Source organism: Jaculus jaculus, chromosome 22 (genome assembly GCF_020740685.1).
Source record: "Jaculus jaculus isolate mJacJac1 chromosome 22, mJacJac1.mat.Y.cur, whole genome shotgun sequence".
NCBI classification, from domain to species: Eukaryota; Metazoa; Chordata; class Mammalia; order Rodentia; family Dipodidae; genus Jaculus; species Jaculus jaculus.
The window spans coordinates 9753637-9773222 of NC_059123.1; the positions used below are offsets into that span (position 1 = coordinate 9753637).

General features: G+C 42.4%; 1 protein-coding gene across 2 annotated transcripts in view; it reads right to left on the reverse strand.

Annotated features, from left to right (window-relative positions):
- The window catches only part of Eps8 (epidermal growth factor receptor pathway substrate 8), a 144645-nt gene that overhangs the window by 59242 nt on the left and 65817 nt on the right, over positions 1 to 19586 (reverse strand). For both annotated transcript variants that reach the window (XM_045139499.1, XM_045139500.1), the window contains exons 3-6: positions 18665 to 18741; positions 3532 to 3599; positions 1569 to 1730; positions 1308 to 1457 (exon numbers count right to left, since the gene is read on the reverse strand). In XM_045139499.1, coding sequence (XP_044995434.1) covers positions 1308 to 1457; positions 1569 to 1730; positions 3532 to 3599; positions 18665 to 18741 — 457 coding nt within the window. The remainder of the gene's footprint in view (positions 1 to 1307; positions 1458 to 1568; positions 1731 to 3531; positions 3600 to 18664; positions 18742 to 19586) is intronic.

Below are 19586 nucleotides of genomic sequence, written 5' to 3' on the forward strand. Positions count from 1 at the left end.
AATGTTTAATTGTATGTGCCAAGCCCACAATAAGAATTTAAATACTTAATAGGTTGATATTGTATATATGTAATTACAATGATTGTAATGGGGAGGTAATATGATGGAGAATGGAATTTCAAATGGGAAAGTGTGGGGGTGGGGAGGGAGGGAATTACCATGGGATATATTTTATAATCATGGAAAATGTTAATAAAAATTTTAAAAAAAGAATTTAATATATTGCTTGTATTTTTTTAAACAAAACAAATATAGGGGCTGGAGAGATTGCTTAGTGGTTAAGGCAACTGCCTGCTAAGCCAAAGGACCTCAGTTCGATTCCCCATGGCCCATGTAAGCCAGATGCACAAGGTGGCGCATGCATCTGGAATTCATGTGCAGTGGCTGGAGGCACCTGTGTGCCCATTTTCTCCTCTCTCTCTCTCTCCCTCGCCCTCTTTCTCTCACTCTCTCAAAATATAAAAATAAAAATTTTAATTTAAAAAAAAAAAAACCTATTTCGCCAGGCATGATGATGCATGCCTTTAATCCCAGCACTCAGCAGGCAGAGGTAAGAGGATTGCCATGACATCGAGGCCACCCTGAGACTACATACTGAATTCCAGGTCAGCCTGAGCTACAGTGAGGCCTTACCTCAAAAAACCAACAACAACAATAATAATAATGATGATGATGATGATGATGATGATGATGATAATAATAATAATGGATCTGATTTTTGTCTGTGAGTTAGGGTCTCACTCTGAAACCCAGGTTATTTTGGAACTCACTTTGTAGCCTAGGCTGATCTTGAACTCACAGTCCTTCTGCCTAGCCTCTCTCACTGGCAATACAGAGAGGAGACCCTATGCCCAGCACCTATTGTTAAACATCACCCAGAATTCCTCTTTGTTTACCTTGTATGGAAGACCAAAGGATGATACTCAGGGATGGGTTTCTTTACCTAACCCTCAGAAGTAAAATAAAACTTTAGCAGTGCCTAACAGATGTACAATTAAGATAGGAACATTTAGGCTGGAGAGATGGCTTAGCGGTTAAGCGCTTGCCTGTGAAGCGTAAGGACCCCGGTTCAAGGCTAGATTCCCCAGGACCCACGTTAGCCAGATGCACGAGGTGGCACATGCCTCTGGAGTTGTTTTTTGCAGTGGCTAGAGACCCTGGGGTCCTCATTCTTTCTCTCTCTGCCTCTCTCTCTCTCTGTTTATAGCTGTCAAACAAATAAATAATAAACCAGAAAAAAAAAGTAAAAGGTTTGAAAAAAAAGATAGGAGCATTTGCTTAAAGGGGCGAAATTCCCATTTTCTCACCTTCACCTCGTCACACTGGAAGAGGTGGAGATCCGGCTTGTTCTGGGTCGGCTCTTTGCACACCAGCGCAAGGATGGAATCGTAGCTGCACACGTGCATCACCGCTTGGCAGTGCTGGATCGTGTTCAAGGAAAAATTCTCCAGTTCATTCTAGAAGTAAAGCAAATATTTTACTGTGGGGAGAATCCACGTGGATGGCACACGCTTCCTATCCATGGCGCTCTCTTGAAAAATCGAATGGTGCCTATTTGACACACTTGCCTTCGATTCTAAGTCGATCAGGCTCACGGCTCGGTCATCCACTTGGAGAATCATGTCTTGAGTCCAGACCTTTCCCTTGGCATCAAGCAACTTCAGCTTCCTTATGCCATCATCCACAGTGATCATGGCATCTTTCCGGTCCAGCACAAAGGTGGTCAAGTGCTGATGGTTGGCGGGGGAAAAGAGAAAAAAGAAACCTCTTAAGACAACACACACAGACACGCACACACACCTTTTAGTACACACTTCCCAAAAGGAACCATCCTCACTAAAGTCAGTTGGCAGAACAGTGTAGCACATCACAAGATCTGGGCAGAAAGACTCGACTGAAAGGAGATGAAGCTCAGCTGGCTTAGATGAAGGCAAAAAAAAAAAAAAAAAAAAGTCCTGATTTGTAAGATAAGGTAGCCAAGGCTGTCCCGTGCCGAGCCACATGGAAACAATGTCTTTCGTTTCTTAAACTATCTCTGTGTGTGTGGAGTGTGTGTGAGAGGCGGTGTCATGTGTGCAGGGCAGAGGACAGCCTCGGGTGCTGCTCCTCATCTTCCACCTTGTTTGAGGTGGGGGGCTCTTGTTTGCTGCTGTAGATATCAGCTGTGCTGGCCCATCAGCTTCTACATGTCTTGCCAAAGGCATGCTAGGATTACTGACGTGAGCTAATGTGCCAGGGGTGGGCAGGGGCTTGGGGAAATGGACCTCAGGTCACTGGGTTGGCACAGTAAGCACTTTTACTCTCTGAGCCATTTCCTAGTAGACAGAAGGGTTATTTTAGGAGAATGGTATTTACCTGTTGCAAAATTATTCCGGGGCCCTTGCCTGCGGTTGAATTCCCCAGTACCCACAGAAAGTCAGATGCACAAAGTGGTGCATGCATCTGGAGTTCGCTTGCAGTGGCTAGAGGTCCTGGCATGCCCATTCCCTCCTTCTCCTTCTTTCTCTCCCTCCTCTCTTTTTCTATCCCCCTCTCTCCTTGCAAAATAAAATACTTTTTAAAAAGTCTTCTAAACACCTATGGCTGCCGCTCTCACTCTCGGCTAGATAATCTGTTTTAGACAGATGGCAGCAAATTCTGGGAGACCCGAGACCCATCAGTGTGACAAGAAATAAAAGCTGACTGCCCAGCAGGGGACAAGTGAGCTCTCTGACATCTTCCATAGCCCAGGACACACTGCAGAGGAAACGGCAGATGAAATGTTCGTGATACTCTCACCGCTAACCTGAGAACCACCTCCAGAGAGATGGCGGGAGACACTGAGGAGACTCCAAATTCATCAGAAGGGAACATCAAAGGCTGCTGAGAGCTCTCCACTACAGAAGCCTTGTAATGTGGAGGGGACGCTGTGGAGGAGGGGATGGAAAGGATATAGGGGCTGCAGAGTGAGAAGATGTGCTCTGAGACATCGTTCCTCACAACCCCCTCCGCCCCCTGCACAGACTAACCTGGGACTGAAACCCATGACCCAACAGTGAATATCAATAATTCCACTGTGAAAGGTCCTCAGAGGAGTAGGGGTGAGGAAGAGAGAACTTGAGAGAATATAACTGATGGAAATGTGACCAATCTGCACTATGTTCATATATTGGAGTTCTAAACTTAAAAAGCGAAAGAAAATTTTTAAAATTAAAATATTGTCTCCCTTTAACTTCAAATAAAAGTAAGGTGGGATTATGATGTTAAAAATGCAGACTTTGAGGTTCATGCTTCAGCTGGTAATTCTGATGGAAAAGGATAATTTATAAAAAGATTTGATGTCAAAAAAATATGCCATGTTGAGCCAGGTTTGATGGCGCAAGTCTTTAATGCCAGCACTCGGGAGGCAGAGGGAGGAGAATCGCCGTGAGTTTGAGGCCACCCTGAGAATAAAATACCATGTGAATGAAATAAAAGACAATTCTGATTCAACCTCCAATGTGGACACGCCTTAAGCGTCATCCTAGGCACTGGGGAAAAGCAAGTACTCACTTCCACACGGTACTGGGAAACATCCGACACGCTGCTCACACTGTCTCGGGCATAATTCTTCCTTTGTTCTGAAAGACAAATTTTCAAAGTCACTATTTACCCACTAATAGGCTGGAGTTCTTATGTGGAGTCATGTGGCCACCTCAGAAACGAGTCTATCTCACATATAAAAACAGTAGTCCACAAGGTTCCATTGTGCGGTGGATGTGAAAACACTCATTACTCAAAGCAGGCCCAACATCCACAAGAAGGCCCAAATAATATGCAAAACCGCCTTGATCCAATTTAAGTTTGAGTCCCAAATATTAAGATTATAAATATTCTAAGGAAGAAAAATTTTCATGTAAAGGTTTTTTTTTTCTTTTTAACAAGGGATTTAATGTTTGTCAAAAAGATTCAAAAAGACGGTATATAAACCTCATCTATTAATGCAATGAGATCACACAATTTTAAATATTGTCAGAGATACTGTATCATATGAGCTAGACTTCGTGAGTAAAAATCACAGGACCATCTCCGTTCACACCATCCAAACCAGGGACAGTGTCAAAGGAGACACGGCATCACCCAGTCATACTGGCAGCAATTCAACAGAGACATGTCACACAGCAACAGAATACACGAAGCGAAACACAGAAGTGTACAGAGAATCTGGTGGGGGAAAAAAATGAGAAAGTTAGACAGCTACTGAGCTTCGGAAGGGAACTACTCAAAAAGCACAGTGAAGCTGTGATTTTACTTTCTAAGATGTTGCAAAACCAAAACAAACAAACAAACAAAACATTAACCATGAGCTATATATTGGTGACATTTTGTGTTTGTCATTTCCTAAACGAGCAGCTTACTAAGCTGGAAATTCGGTTTTCTTTCTCCTTCTGGAGCAGGGTGCCATGGAGGAGAAGAAGGTGCAGGGAATCTGGAGGACCTGCAGATCTAACTCTAGCCTTGCTTCGGCCACGAAGCAGGAAACTAAATTTGAGCAAGCGACTTAATGTTGTGGCTCTCAGAATGTTCGCTGTAAAATGAAAGGGTTAATAGCAACCTAAAAGCCTTCAAGGTCTTAAAACCAACACACATCGCACATATAATGTAAGCTATAAGCTAAGGTTTCCATAAATCATATATCTATATCTTAGCTTTCTTATCAACAAATACTTTCTAACTCTCAATAAACATGTTTCATACCACTGATATAAAAAGAGAAGCTGACAGTTCAGTAGAATTCAAAGTCCAAAGAGAACATGTGCACAGACTCACAAAATGAACACAGAATTTGTTAGAAATTTGGTAATGTTCTGATTTATAATGTATTAAGGTAATTAGCTTTTCATTTACATTTACTTTCAAACTTAGATGAACGTCTCCACGTTCCTCTTCCCTCTATCAAGTCATGTTATTCCAGCACATGTTCTATTTTTGCTCTGGTAGCATTCAGATGATCTAATAAGAAGAAGAACACTACAAAATCCAGTCCTTGCTACCTTTCTTTTTTTGCTTAGACGATGACCTGAAGAAATATGATCCATCTGGTCCTACCAAAATAATATGGTCACAAAGAAAGTTCAGCTTTCACCTCGGATTTTCTAGTCCAATTCAATAAAACATGAGCATTCACTTATATGACTGAACTTCACAAAACTAGCAAAGTGAAACATGAGAGTTTTCTTTTTTACTTTCTTTTTTTTTTTTTTGGTTGTTTGAGGTAGGGTCTCACTCTAGCCCAGGCTGACCTGGAATTCACTATGGAGTCTCAGGGTGGCCTCAAACTCACAGCGATCCTCCTACCTCTGCCTCCCGAATGCTGGGATTAAAGGCGTGTGCCAAAGGCTGAAACATGACTTTTCTATCAGTGGGGGATTCATGTGAGATATAGAAACATGCACGGCTGTCTTGGGAAACGACTCGAGCTCATGAGATTCGATCTATAATTCCGGGGTGTAGCGTACATAAACACCTCCAGAGCTAACGCGCTATTGCTAAGACCCTGGCCGACCCGATTCTTACTCAACTCGCCAGGGCGGACTCAGAGCTTGAGAATGTCTCTCCTTTCTCTGATCCGACCTGGGGACAGCTGAGGAAATGGCAGCAGTTGCCATGGTATCTGATTAGGGTATGACTTGGTGGCTCCAGATGTTCAAACGTTTGAGCGGGCCTTTCAGACAAATGACTGGCAAACACAGGTCAGAGTCCACCTCACTCTACGCATACTTTGGATTTTTGTCACAAAATAGTGAAAAATCCATCTGTCCAGCATAATTTATACAAAGAGAAAATGATTTTCAGATTGCTTTTGTCAATAGCATGGTAACAACTGATCATCTAATTGCCTCGAAGGTAAGGTGTCCTTGCTAATATTTCAAAGTAAGAGCCTGTCTTGGGAATGCCTTGCCTGCTTCTTCTCCCATGTGACACAACAAATTGGATACGTGTTGGGGCTGGAGAGATGGCTTAGCAGTTAAGGCGCTTGCCTGCAAGGCCAAAGGACCCAGGTTCGATTCCCCAGAATCCACCTAAGCCAAATACACAAGGTGGCACATGTGTCTTGGAGTTTGTTTGCCATGGCTGGATGCCCTAGTGGACCCATTCTCCCTCTCTCTTCCTCACCCTCCTGCTCTCTGCCTCCTTCTCTCTTTCTCCAATAATTAAATAAAGGTTTAAGATGCATATTAGAGAAAATAAAGCAAATGACTTTTTAAAGGTCCTAAGAGTGTATGCCAAAAGACAGGTTTTGAAAGAAACTAATTCTGATGATTTCAAGTCAGTGAAGAAAGTTCAACAGTAACATTTTAATGGACATTTTTGAAAAATGTTCCTAAAAGGCAACTTCAGGACATTTCTTTTCATGAGAATTATAGGAACTCACAAGGACGTTGATGGTGCTCCTAAATGTAGATGTAACCATAGCCTCAGATAGTGTGAGAGGCCTTCAGAGAACCCCTTATGATGCCAAAAAAGAAAAAAGAAAAAGAAAAGGAAGACTCCGGTGAAATTCACAAGTTTCTCTAACAATGGATCTCATCCTTGACCACCTAGGACCAAGAACTTCAAATAAACCCTATGCGTGTCCCAGCCTGGAGATGCCCTATGGTGACTAGGAGCCACCAGTGCAATTAAGTGCAATTAACAGAAGCCTTCCAGGACTTCGTGATATGGCACCCAGGCTGGGTCCACTGCAGCAGAACCCATGTAGATGCCAACCCATCTGTTCTGCGCTCTCCCGCCAGGAAGACAATGTCCCAGTCTAAGCAGCACATTAAATAATAAGTCAAGGAGCCGGCCGTGGTGGTGCATGCCTTTAATCCCAGCACTCAGGAAGCAGAAGTATAGGAGGATCACTGTGAGTTCGAGGCCATCCTGAGACTCCACAGTGAATTCCAGGTCAGCCTGGGCTAGAGTGAGACCTTGCCTCAAAAAATAAAATAAAATAAAACAAACAAATAAATAAAAGTAAAGGAATAATCTGCCTGTAGAGTTTGGGATTTCTAGTTTTAGAAGCTTCTTAACTTTAAATGTAAGAGTAAAACAGTGTCTCCCACTACTCACTTGCTAGACATACACACACACAGTCCCCCCCCCCCCTTCCTCCCTCTCCCTCTCTCTCTCTCTCTCCCCTCCTCTCTGTCTCATTCAAAACAATTATAGCTAGAAGCAATTATAGTTAGTCTTCACTTACTTTTAGTAACATTGGTTGTGTCTCCCACTGACCAGACTATACAAATCCACAAAGACATACTTAGGTGATTCACTAACCAATAATAAAAATAAAAACAGGCTGGAGAGATGGCTTAGCAGTTAAGCGCTTGCCTGTGAAGCCTAAGGACCCTGGTTCAAGGCTCGATTCCCCAGGACCCACATAAGCCAGATGTACAAGGGGGGCGCACACGTCTGGAGTTCGTTTGCAATGGCTGGGGGCCCTGGGGAGCCCATTTTCTCTCTCTCTCTGCCTTTTTCTCTTTCTGTCACTCTCAAATAAATAAATAAAAATAAAATCTTTGCTCATCATTGGAGCATTGAGTTGATATGCTCTTGTGCAAAGGGACAGTCTATCTTAAGTCCAGAAAATGTTATACAAAGTTTCTTTTAAACTTCAATTTATGCAACAACAGCTACATCCAGGAAGCAGACCTCAGTACTGATGCTGTAAAACCGGTTCCCTGCCTTGATGTTTTGGCAACATTGTAATGGTAGCCAAATTCAGCAAACTTTTATTTTCTCTTTCTCTAAAGGCAAGGTATCTGCTCAGAAAGTAATTAAAAGGCAATGGAAAAGAAAACAAACAAACAAAAAAAGCAGCATAAAAATAGCCGCCTGGTCTTTCTTGCTTTACATTCCCCAAGGGGCTGACACTCAAAGCTTGAGCCAGAGACCACTGCTCCTAAGGGCCCAGTGCATGAACCTGCAGCGTCCAGAGGAGAGATGCTCAGTGGGGTCCCTAGCTGAGAGGAACAAACTGTCATTGTCAGAAGGTCACAGTCACACTGTGACAAGTCACAGCCGAACCAAGAGATCATTTTAAAGACAAGGCATGGACCGTGATACAGAATAATCACTGGGCTGTGAGGCGAGTGTGGAAGCCTTCTTGAGGCTCTGGTATCAGTTCCCAGTGCAACCGAGAAACTACGGGCATAAGCTGGGTGTGGGGGCACACGCCCTTTGGTCCCAGCACTCAGGAGAATCTCTTTGAGTTCGAGACCAGTTTGGCACTACAGACTGAGTTTCAGGTCAGCCTGGCTACAGTAAGATCCTATCTCTAGGAAAAAAAAAAAAAGCCAGGGTAGTGACATACACCTTTAATCCCAGCACTCACTCGGGAGGCAGAGGTAGGAGGATCACTGTGAGTTCAAGGCCACCATGAGACTACCTAATGAATTCCAGCTTAGCCTGGGCTAGAGTGAGACCCTACCTTGAAACACCAAAAAAGAAAGGAAGAAAGAAAGAAAGGAAGGAAGGAAAGGAAAGGAAAAGAAAAGAAAGGAAAGGAAGAGAAAAAAGAAAAGAAAAGAAAAGAAAAGAAAAGGAAAGGAAAGGAAAGGAAAGGAAAGGAAAGGAAAGGAAAGGAAAGGAAAGGAAAGGAAAGGAAAGGAAAGGAAAGGAAAGGAAAGGAAAGGAAAGGAAAGGAAAGGAAAGGAAAGGAAAGGAAAGGAAAGAAAAGAAAAGAAGGGCTGGAGAGATGGCTTAGCGGTTAAGTGCTTGCCTGTGAAGCCTAAGGACCCCGGTTCGAGGCTCGGTTCCCCAGGTCCCACGTTAGCCAGATGCACAAGGGGGCGCACGCGTCTGGAGTTCGTTTGCAGAGGCTGGAAGCCCTGGCGCGCCCATTCTCTCTCTCTCCCTCTATCTGTCTTTCTCTCTATGTCTGTCGGTCTCAAATAAATAAATAAAAAAAAAGTTTAAAAAAAAAAAAAAAAAAAGAAAAGAAAACGCTCTGGCTGGAGAGATGGCTTAGCTGTTAAGCATTTGCCTGTGAAGCGTAAGGACACTGGTTCGAGGCTCGATTCCCCAGGACCCACATTAACCACATGCACAAAGGGGCGCACGCGTCTGGAGACCCAGGCAGCATGCTTTCTTCTCTCTCTGTCTGACACTCTCAAATAAATAAATAAAAATAAACAAACAACAAGTTTTAAAAAAAATCAACTCTGGCATGCTTGTTATGGGGAAAGCAAATACTTTGTAACCGGAGTCAAGGCTCCTCCAAGGAGGAATTCCTGCCTGGTACTGAAATCCTAGTCAAAAGCCCATAGCTAGAGAGGTCATAGGCCCCGGGAGCGGAGAGAGAGACACCAGTACAGTTGCTTGGCTAAACAGACATCATATGCCCACTAAATTGCCCTCAATATCTACTGATATGCCAGTTTAATGCTGCCCTCACTTTGAGTTAGAGAAGCTGCTCTTTTCAGATGGTGGTGACCAATGGGGAGACTCAAAACTCATCAAAGTGCTGACCAGACCAGACAGTGGGGCGGGGGTGTTCAGCACTAAGAGAGTCATCTCTGTCACACCCCCCAAGGCTCAGGGACCACTGAGGAAGAGGGGACAGAGAGAACACGCGAGCCAAAGGAAAGGGAAGAGTGTTTCACGTCCTGTAGACACAAAGCGGCCGTGGTATTCATGACCTCAGAGGGGCTGATGTTACCTACACAAGACCTGAATAAATGAGGGCAGAAAGAAAAAATATGTATCAAAGCAGAAGAGGGTTTCATTGGCAAGAAGAAAGCATTCAGCAGAAGGGAGACATGGGAGAAGGGAAAAAAAGGTCGCGAGGTGGTGGGAGGGGATTATGGTCAGAGTTCATTGTGTATATATATGGAGGTTGCCAATAAAAAGGTATTTTTAAAAAAAAAGAATTATTTCTAATTGACGTGTGTAACAGATCATTACATTGGCTTACATCACAAGGAGGAGATAAAAGGCAGTTTAAATTTTTAAGTTTATTTGGGAAATTTTCAGTTAATTTGGGAAGACTATCAAACCTGTCTTTGAGTCACCAGGCACACTCTATGAAGCTGAAAGTTGATGAACATTCCCATTTTCCTGATCCCACTTAATTGTGGACTATTTACTTAAGACTTTTAAAAAGGGAGGGTGCTGGAGAGATGGCTCAGCGATGAAGGTACTTGCCTGCAAAGCCAAAGGACCCAGGTTTAATTCCCCAGGACCCAGGTAAGCCAGATGCACAAGGGGGCACATGCATCTGGAGTTCATTTGCAGTGGCTGGAGACCCTGGTGTGCCCATTCTCTCTCTCTCTCTCTCTCTCTCTCTCTCTCTCTCTCTCTCTGCCTATTTCTCCTTCTTTCTCAAATAATAAATTAATTAATTAAATGAATAAAATGATTTTTTTTAAAAGCACTACGTTTTGCTTTTTGTTTGTGTTGCATTTTCTTTTCTAGATTTTTTTTTTTTTTTTGGTTTCCTCTTGCCTCCGCCTTCTGAGTGCTGGAATAAGAGGCGTGAGGCACCATGCGTAGCTTTCATATTTTACTTAAAGATTTACATCATTTCTCTGAGCAAGTTCCACATGGGAACAAGGATGCTGGAAAGAAGTGGGTTTTAACTTTCATATCCACTTCAAAGTGGGAGACATTCTGCATCCATTATTCCCACCAGAGAGAGTCAAGCTGCAAACCAAGATGAGGAGACAGAGAGGGACGGAGAAAGAAAGAAAAGCGCGTGCACACACACACACCCAAAGACAGGCATGTGAGACAGCTATCTGCTAAGAAAAGCAGAGCTTCCAGGAATGCTGAGGGTGCTGAAGTGAGCTTACATAAGTTGGCAGTAAACACAGTCACACGAGTGTGCCATTCCATTTGTGAAAGTAACTCACGCTGCCATCTTACCAGAATCTCCTCCAGGAGGAACATAAAAATGGGGGGGGGGGGGCTGGAGAGATAGCTTAGCAGTTAAGTGCTTGTCTGTGAAGCCTAAGGACCCCGGTTCGAGACCCAATTCCCCAGGACCCACATTAGCCAGATGCACAAGGGGGCGCACGCGTCTGGAGTTCATTTGCAGTGGCTGGAAGCCCTGGTGCGCCCATTCTCTCTCTCTCTTCCACTTTCTCTCTATCTCTCTCTCTGTTGCTCTCAAATAAGTAAATAAAAATAAACAACAAAAAAAAATAAAAGTACTTGCTTTTGCTAAAAAAAAAAAAAGGAGTATTGTTAGCAGTTTCCACTTGCTAGTACCACAAAATAAGTTCCAATTTAAGGCTGACATGAGACTTAGGAGACTGCCTGCCAAACTCCGTTCATATTATTTGGCCCCCTGAGTGCATAAGCCTCACATTCTGTAGGTGTTAGCAATAACAAAATGCTATTACTTGGTAATTCTGTGAACTTGAGTTTTTTCTGAAGAAAAGAGGGTTTTAGCCAGCTGGTTTTTTTTTTTTTTTTAATAATATGTGGCTAAATTCTGTGATGCCTAACTTAGGGGGAAGCTGATTTTCTGGAAAGTTCAGTCATTCAAGCACAGCAGAATGTCGATTTACCCTAGAATACAGTAAAGCCGCTGCGTGGTCAGCTGCGCTGTAGAAAGGTCTCAATTCTGCACTCGGGCGAGATCTTCCATCGACTTTCGCAGCCCGCAAACCCCAGCAATGCTAGGAGCAGGCATGAGGGTGACAACGGACAAGACATGGGGATGGAGGGAGTCCAGGCACACGGAGCAGGCCGACCACGTGCTCAAAAAAAGAGATTTCGCGTGACTTGGGCACTCAAGGGCAAAGTGAAGAAACATAACGTCTGAGAACATGGCAAAACACACATCCACACACACACGTGTGTATTTCAATTTCCTGATCCCAGGAGCTAAGCAGATTGTTACTGTCACAAGTATAGAGGGAAAAAAAAAACAAACAAACAAAATGAATATTTATTTTCCTAAGAAATAATACAGCATCAGGGACATAAGCAATGCAGAGAGCACCTTTCATGGGCTGACTTGGAAACTTCTTTAAACTAGCACATTTTGGGCTGGAGAGATGGCTTAGCAGTTAAGGCACTTGCCTGCAAAGCCTAAGGAAGGTTCCAGATCCCACGTAAGCCAGATGCACAAGGTGGCGCATGCATCTGGAGTTCTTTGCAGTGGCTAGAGGCCCTGGCATGGCCATTCCCTTTCTCTCCCTCTCCTCCCTCTCTCTGACTCTAGCAAATATTAAAAAAAAAAAAAACTTAAAAAAAAACTAGCATATTTTAAATCTTTCCCTTAAATAATTTACACATCCTCCCCCAAATCCAAATTTTACTATCATGTAAAATAAATTTTTAAATATATTTTTAATTTTTATTTATTTACTTGAGAGGGAGAGACAGAGAGAGACAAAGAGAGAGAATGGGCGCGCCAGGGCTTCCAGCCACTGCAAACGAACTCCAGACGTGTGCGCCACCTTGTGCATCTGGCTAATGTGGGACCTGGAGAATGGAACCTGGGTCCTTAAGCTTCTCAGGCATGTGCCTTAACCACTAAGGCATTCCCCAGCCCGTAAAATGCATTTTAATTTTTTTTTAATTTTTATTTATTTATTTTTCGTTTTTCGAGGTAGGGTCTCACACTAGTCCAGGCTGCCCTGGAATTCACTCTGTCGTCTCAGGGTGGCCTCGAACTCATGGCGATCCTCCTACCTCTGCCTCCTCAGTGCTGGGATTAAAGGTGTGCGCCACCACGCCCGGCCGTAAAATGCATTTTAAAAAAGGATTCCTGTGAACATTTTTCTAGAGTGCTGTGAGTGTAACAGAACAGCACGTGGAATCTAACCCTCAAAGCATGGGATGGAGGCTGGGGGCCCCCTGTCTTGTCAAAGTAGCGCCAGGATTAATTTGTAATATCATGTGTATGTCATTATTTTCACACTACAACACTAAATTTGAGAGTGTCAAAATAAATTGGAGGGTTAGGGACATGGCTCAGTGAGGAAAGTGCTTGGTACAAAGCACAGAGACGTGGGATCAGAACCCCAGAACCCATATAAAATGTTGAGTGCAGGAGCAAGTGCCTGTATTCCCTGCTCTGAGGAGGCAGAAACGCAATCCCTAGGGCTCGCCGGCTAATCAGCCTCGCTGAATCTGTGAGCTCCACGCTCAGTGCTGGACCTGCCTCAGAGTCTATGGTGCACTGCAGCTGAGCAGAGCTCTGACGTCAACCTCCAGCCTCCACACGCACGCGTACATGTACGTCCGCACAAATACAAACATGCATGCGCACACATGCACGCCACACACAGAGACACACGGTTTTTTAATTAAATTTAAAAAGGGGGGCTGGAGAGATGGCTTAGTGGTTAAGTGCTTGCCTGTGAAGCCTAAGTTCGAGGCTTGATTCCCCAGGACCCACGTTAGCCAGATGCACAAGGAGGCACACGCGTCTGGGGTTCGTTTGCAGTGGCTGGAAGCCCTGGCGCACCCATTCTCTCTCTGTCTGTCTCTTTCTCTCCCTGTCTGTCAGTCTCAAATAAATAAATTAAAATGAACAAAAAATATTAAAAAAAAAAAGAAAAGTAAAGGGCTGAAGAGATGGCTTAGTGGTTAAGGCATTTGTCTGCCAAGCCAAAGGACCCAGGTTTAATTCCCCAGGACCCATGTTAGCCAGATGCACAAGGGGTGCATGTGTCTGGAAGTTGTTTGCAGTGGCTGGAAGCCCTGGCATGCCCATTCTCTCTCTCTCTCTCTCTCTTTCTGACTCTAATATATAAGTAAATAATTTTTATAATCATGGAAAATGTTAATAAAAATTTAAAAATTAAAAAAATAAAAAACAATAAAATAAAATAAAAATTACTGTTTAAAAAAATATTGTCAAACTATGAACCCAAGGGTTCTTGTGGTTGTTCTTGAAACAAATTCAAATGGGGAGGCCTCTTTTCTCTCATCAGCTTTCTTGAAAAAAAAAAGAGCTTTGGAATCTGCATTATTAGTAAGAAGATTAAATATACTTCCTCTTCAAGAAAAGTCATAGGTAGCCAGGTGTGGTAGCACATGCCTTTAATCACAGCACATGGGAGGCAGAGGTACAAGGATCACCGTGAGTTCGAGGCCACCTTGAGACTACACAGTAAATTCCAGGTCAGCCTGGACTAGAGTGAAATCCTACATTGGAAAAAAAAAAAAAGAAAAAGAAAGAAAGAAAGGTCATAGGCTTATAATTAGATGTCTAATTTATCCATATTACTTAACTCTCTGATTTACTTGCTTTTCATGCATTTGTATGAAATCCATTCTCAATTCTGCTAGCAAACTAACCCACGACAAACGTCACCCATTACTTCCCTGAACAGAGCACATCAAACACTCCGTATGGATAAGTGCCACTTCTACAAACGGCCCAAATTCTTTAGGATGACTCTGCCCGCTATGACCCCTGTTCACTTTTTCTGGTCTCATCTCCCAGCGTATTGCTTCACACTCTCTGGTTAACACCGAACAGCCTGCAGCTCATTAATTCTTCATACGCATTCTACAAGTAGGTGCAGGGCATAAATTATACAGTAGACACTGCACTGGCAAATAAACAAGAGGGAATCCTGAAGTGACTGGGACAAAAGGGGACCGCTCCCAAAGAGCTGAGCATCCAGAATGGGGAGAATCCGTACTGTTGTCTACAATGTCTCCCTCTCCCCCCCAAATCGCTAAAAGCACAGCTCACCTTTCAGATTCCAATTTGAAGCATAAGTCCTCCGTGAGCCTCCCTCACCACCCAACACCCAGCAGATCCAGTGCCCCACTGCCCCTGGTACAAGTTGCCACTTAGCCCTGAATTATAGAAATGTTCCCTGTGTGAATATCCAGTCTTCCAGGCACCATTTGTTAAAGTCAAGTTATCTTCGCTTTGAGATATGTTTTGGCACCTCTGTAGAGAATCAGATCACTGTGCCTATGGGGAATTATTTCTGGGTCTCTTTTTTTCTATTCCATGGATTCACACGCCTAATGGTTTTGTTGCTTTTTGTGCCAGAGTCATGCTGGCTTCATAGCATCATTTGCTCAGGATTGCTGTGGCTAGCGGGTGTCTTCCGTGCTTCAAAAGAATTATAGAATTATCCTGTTTCTATGAAGAATGTCATTGGAATTTTATTGGGCTTTGTGCTGATCCTATGTGCTGCATTAGGTAATACAGTCATTTTTACATTCTGCCATTTATGAACATGGATGTCCTTCCATCTTCCTGTGTCTTAAATTTCTTCCTTCAGTGTTTTTTTTTTTTTCTTTTAGAGAAAGAGAGAGACAGAGAGAGAACTGGCATGCCAGGGCCTCAGCCACTGCAGTAGAGCTTCAGACGCTTGCGCCACCTAGTGGACATGTGTGACCTTGAGCCTGCCTCACCTTTGTGCGTCTGGCTAACAAGGGATCTGGAGAGTCGAACATGGATCCTTAGGCTTCGCAGGTAAGTGCTGACCACTAAGACATCTCTCCAGCCCCAGTGTTTTAAAGTTTTAACTGTCAAAGCCTTTTACCTTCTTCTTTAGGCTCACTTCCAGGTTTTGTTTGTTGCTGTTGTTTTGGGATTTTATGAACAGGATTATTTTCTTGATTTCTTTCTGAACATGTTCAGTGTTAGTGTAAAGAAAAGCTACTAACTTTTGTATACAATAATTTTATATTCTTCAGTGCTTTTTGTTTGTTTGTTTTTTGGTAGACACCTTAGAGTATTTTAAGTACAGGCTCATACTGTCTGCAAATAAAGATATTAGGAGTTCTTCCTCTCTGGTTTGTACCCTTTTCATTTTTCCTCTCACGTTATCGCTCTGACACGAATTCATGTGCACACTGGATAAGAATGGACAGAGTGAACAACCTGCTTTCAGGGCAAAGACTTTCCATTTTCCCCCAGTTAGGACAGTGTTGGCTACGGGTTTGTTCTACGTAGCTTTTGGCTGCTAACGTGTAACTCCTCCCATTTCTAGTTCCCTTGGGATTTTGTATCATGAAGAGATGTTGGATTTTGTCAAAGGCCTTTTCTGCATTCATCAAGACAATCTGATTTTCCTTTCTGACCATTTTATGTCTTACATTATGCTTCATAAGGTGCACATGATGAACCGTCTTTAGAACCACAGAATGAAACCAGCTGTTTTGTAGTGTGTGATTGCGTGTGTGTGTGTGTGTGTGTGTGTGTGTTGCTGAATTTGATTTGCAAGTATTTTAGTCAGAAGTTTTATTTCTATACTAATAAACATATATATATATATACATACATACATATGTATGTATGTATGTATGTATGTATGTATGTATGTATAGTTATCTGTTGTTACTATTAAGTATCAGTATAATATGGGCTTTTTAGAATGATTTTGATAGTGTCCCTCCCATTTCTATTTGTTTATTTACGTGCAGGTAGAGAGAGATAAAGAGAAGAGAGAGACAGGAAGAATGGGCATGTCAGGGCTTCCAGTCACTGCAAACAAACTCCAGATGTGTGTGCCATAATGTGCATCTGGCTTTACGTGGGTACTGGGGAATTGAACACAGGTTTTTAGGCTTTGCAGACAAGCACCTCAATGGCTGAGCCATCTCTCCAGCCCTCGGTTTCTATTTATGGAATAGTTTTAGGAATATTGTTAGTAATTTTCTCTTTAATGATCTAGTGGCTCAGAAGTGAATCCAATATGGGCTCTTCTTTGTTGGGATTTGATGACTGCTCCAATCTCACTAATCATTATAAATGTATGTAAGTCTTTTACATCCTCTTGGTTCAATTTTTGTGGGCTAAATGTGTCTAGAAATGATTTTTATTAATGATAAGCTATTCATCTTTGGGATGAATGAAAACTGCATCAACATAGAGATAACATAATGTTGACCATGGTCTAGCACAGAATGACCTAAATACCTGTCTAGAAATAAGGATTGAACAAATTATTTTATTATTACCAAAAAAAAATCTTTTTATCAAGTTAGTATGGAGATTACAAGTTCCTTAGAATCAGAGATCAAATATTATTGGTCATATCTTAAGTATATTTTTATTATAAAATATATACACAATGAATATATTCTCTACATATATGAGCCACAAATACTAGGCCCTAAGTAAGACTGCCTCAATTTGATAGTAAGAAAATTGAAATAAGCATTAGTCACACTGTCATGACCCTTGACAAATTTCCATATATAGTATTAAATCTTTGATGAAGTATAATTTCAGCTGGAAATCCAGTTCACTAAGAATATAGGCGAAAAGGAATCACAAAACTTCAGTACCTTTCATAGTTACCACAGCCACAAAGTTGTAAATTGAGATTATGTAAAAGAATTGTACAAGATAAAAAAAGGCTGTTGGTTTCCATAACATGTAATAATAATGCTAATATCAACATTGTAATGACAATATATACAGTGACTTTTTTTTTTTAAAGAGAAAGGGGAGAGAGAGACAGGGAGAGAATAGCAAGTTGCTTTTTTTTTTTTAATTTTAATTTTTATTTATTTATTTGAGAGTGACAGACACAGAGAGAAAGACAGATAGAGGGAGAGAGAGAGAATGGGCGCGCCAGGGCTTCCAGCCACTGCAGACGAACTCCAGACGCGTGTGCCCCCTTGTGCATCTGGTTAACGTGGGACCTGGGGAACCGAGCCTCGAACCGGGGTCCTTAGGCTTCACAGGCAAGCGCTAACCACTAAGCCATCTCTCCAGCCCTACAGTGACTTTTGCTTGTTAAGAATGATTGTAAACACCTCACATTTATGATCTCAATTAATTCTCCTATCAGTGTTACTAGAGTGCATTACAACATGGTAAACAAACTTGAGTTCAAGAAGGTGAAGTGACTTGCCCGAAGTTATTTAGCTAACAGCTAGTCGGGGATTGGAACATGAGAAGTCTGGTTCCACACTCTTTGCTACTAATCACCTTATTTTCCCAATGCTTTATTTAAACATAATAATAAAAGGCCATTCCGACCCTGTAAAAATAAATGCCTTCCAGAGCCCTCCATTTCTTCTTATTAACTTCTAGTTGGTGTTTTAATTTTCAAAGGAATTTAAGTACATAATACAAACTGCAGAAGGCATTGGGAGTCAGGGAAGGATTGGAGAAAAAGCCTGATTATTTTGCAGAAAGAAATTGTATCAGGACTGCTTGCCATACTGAAATATTACTAAAAACTTCAAGAGCGCTAAGGAAAAATATATGTCATCTGTCAGCCCATAATCAGCAGGCTCAGTCACAAAGGTCAGCGTACACATGAAACTAACACACGGGAAGCCCCCCCCAGGCCACGGGGAAGACTCCCCAGGGCAGCACAGGCCCTTCACCTGCGGCGCTCGAAGCTGTGATTGACAGCGTGCATAGCTCATAGCTGTGGTAGCTTTCATAAGCACTCTTCTCTGAAATGGCCATTATCTAGCTGCCACTACTTCCTTTCAAACAGTATAAATAGTATGTTTTTTAAAAAGGCTGGGCATGGTGGCACATGCCTTTAATCCCAGCACTTGGGAAGCAGAGGTAGGAGGATGTTGTGAGTTCAAGGCCAGCCTGGGACTACAGAGTGCGTTCCAGTCAACCTGGACTAGAGTGAGACCCTGCCCCTCTCTCTCTCCATATATATATATGTAAAGTATGAGATTGAACCATGCCTTTGAAAACGCAAATGTAAGAAGGTGTTAGGAACAGGGTAACACCACATCAAAGAAGCTTACTTACCATACAGTGCCTTTGCGCTGGACTTGGAACTATGTTCTCTGTCCATCTGGGAGAAGGGAGGTGAAGATCCGTAGCCACTATAATGGTAATTTAATAAAAAAAAGTCATCGTCTTGGGATGAAGTCTAAAGTAAGTCATAAGAATTCAGAACGAGAAAATAAAAATTTCAAGACCTCCATAGCTAGGTGTTTTCTTAAAAACATACTGAGTTTATACTGACTGAGTTTGCCAACACAAACAAGATCCTGCCCTGGTGAGTAGTGGGTAAGTAGAAATAGAAATCAGGTGACGACAATGTCGACCATGTATGGTGCAAAGCTCAGCTCCCTCTCAAGGGCAAGTCACAGCTACAGCCAAAAGGATTCACCAAGGCGTGAAATCATACAAACTTGCCCCACTCAGCCAAGTTCTCATATTAACATAGTTATCCCAACTTCCCAGGGATATAGACTTCTTACAGTATTCTTACAGTTAAGGAAATTTACCTAGATAACATTTTAGCAGCAAATTTGGCCCATTTTACCCTACATCTTGCCACCCATGTTAAGTGAAATAAATACTGATTTATTTTAATTTTGTTTATATATTCAATCGGTATTTGCTAAACTCTAAAATTCAGAAGAATAGCAAGTATGTAAGGAGACAGGAACTATCAATAAAACAAGAAAGGAAAATGGTTACAACAGACTCTGGTGTCTGGGTAAAACTAATCGATATGAAATGCAAGATTATGGGAAGATCAACTTTGCATTGGGATAGCCAAGATTCACCACCACGGGAACCAAAAAAAAAAAGAAGTGGTAAGAATCTCAAGCAAAAGACAGAGAACTGAGTCTGGAAAGGGTATGTGGAACTGACTCAAGAAACAGCATGGTATGAGGAAAAAGCCTCTTCACTAGACATGCCTAGAGTAGATAAACAA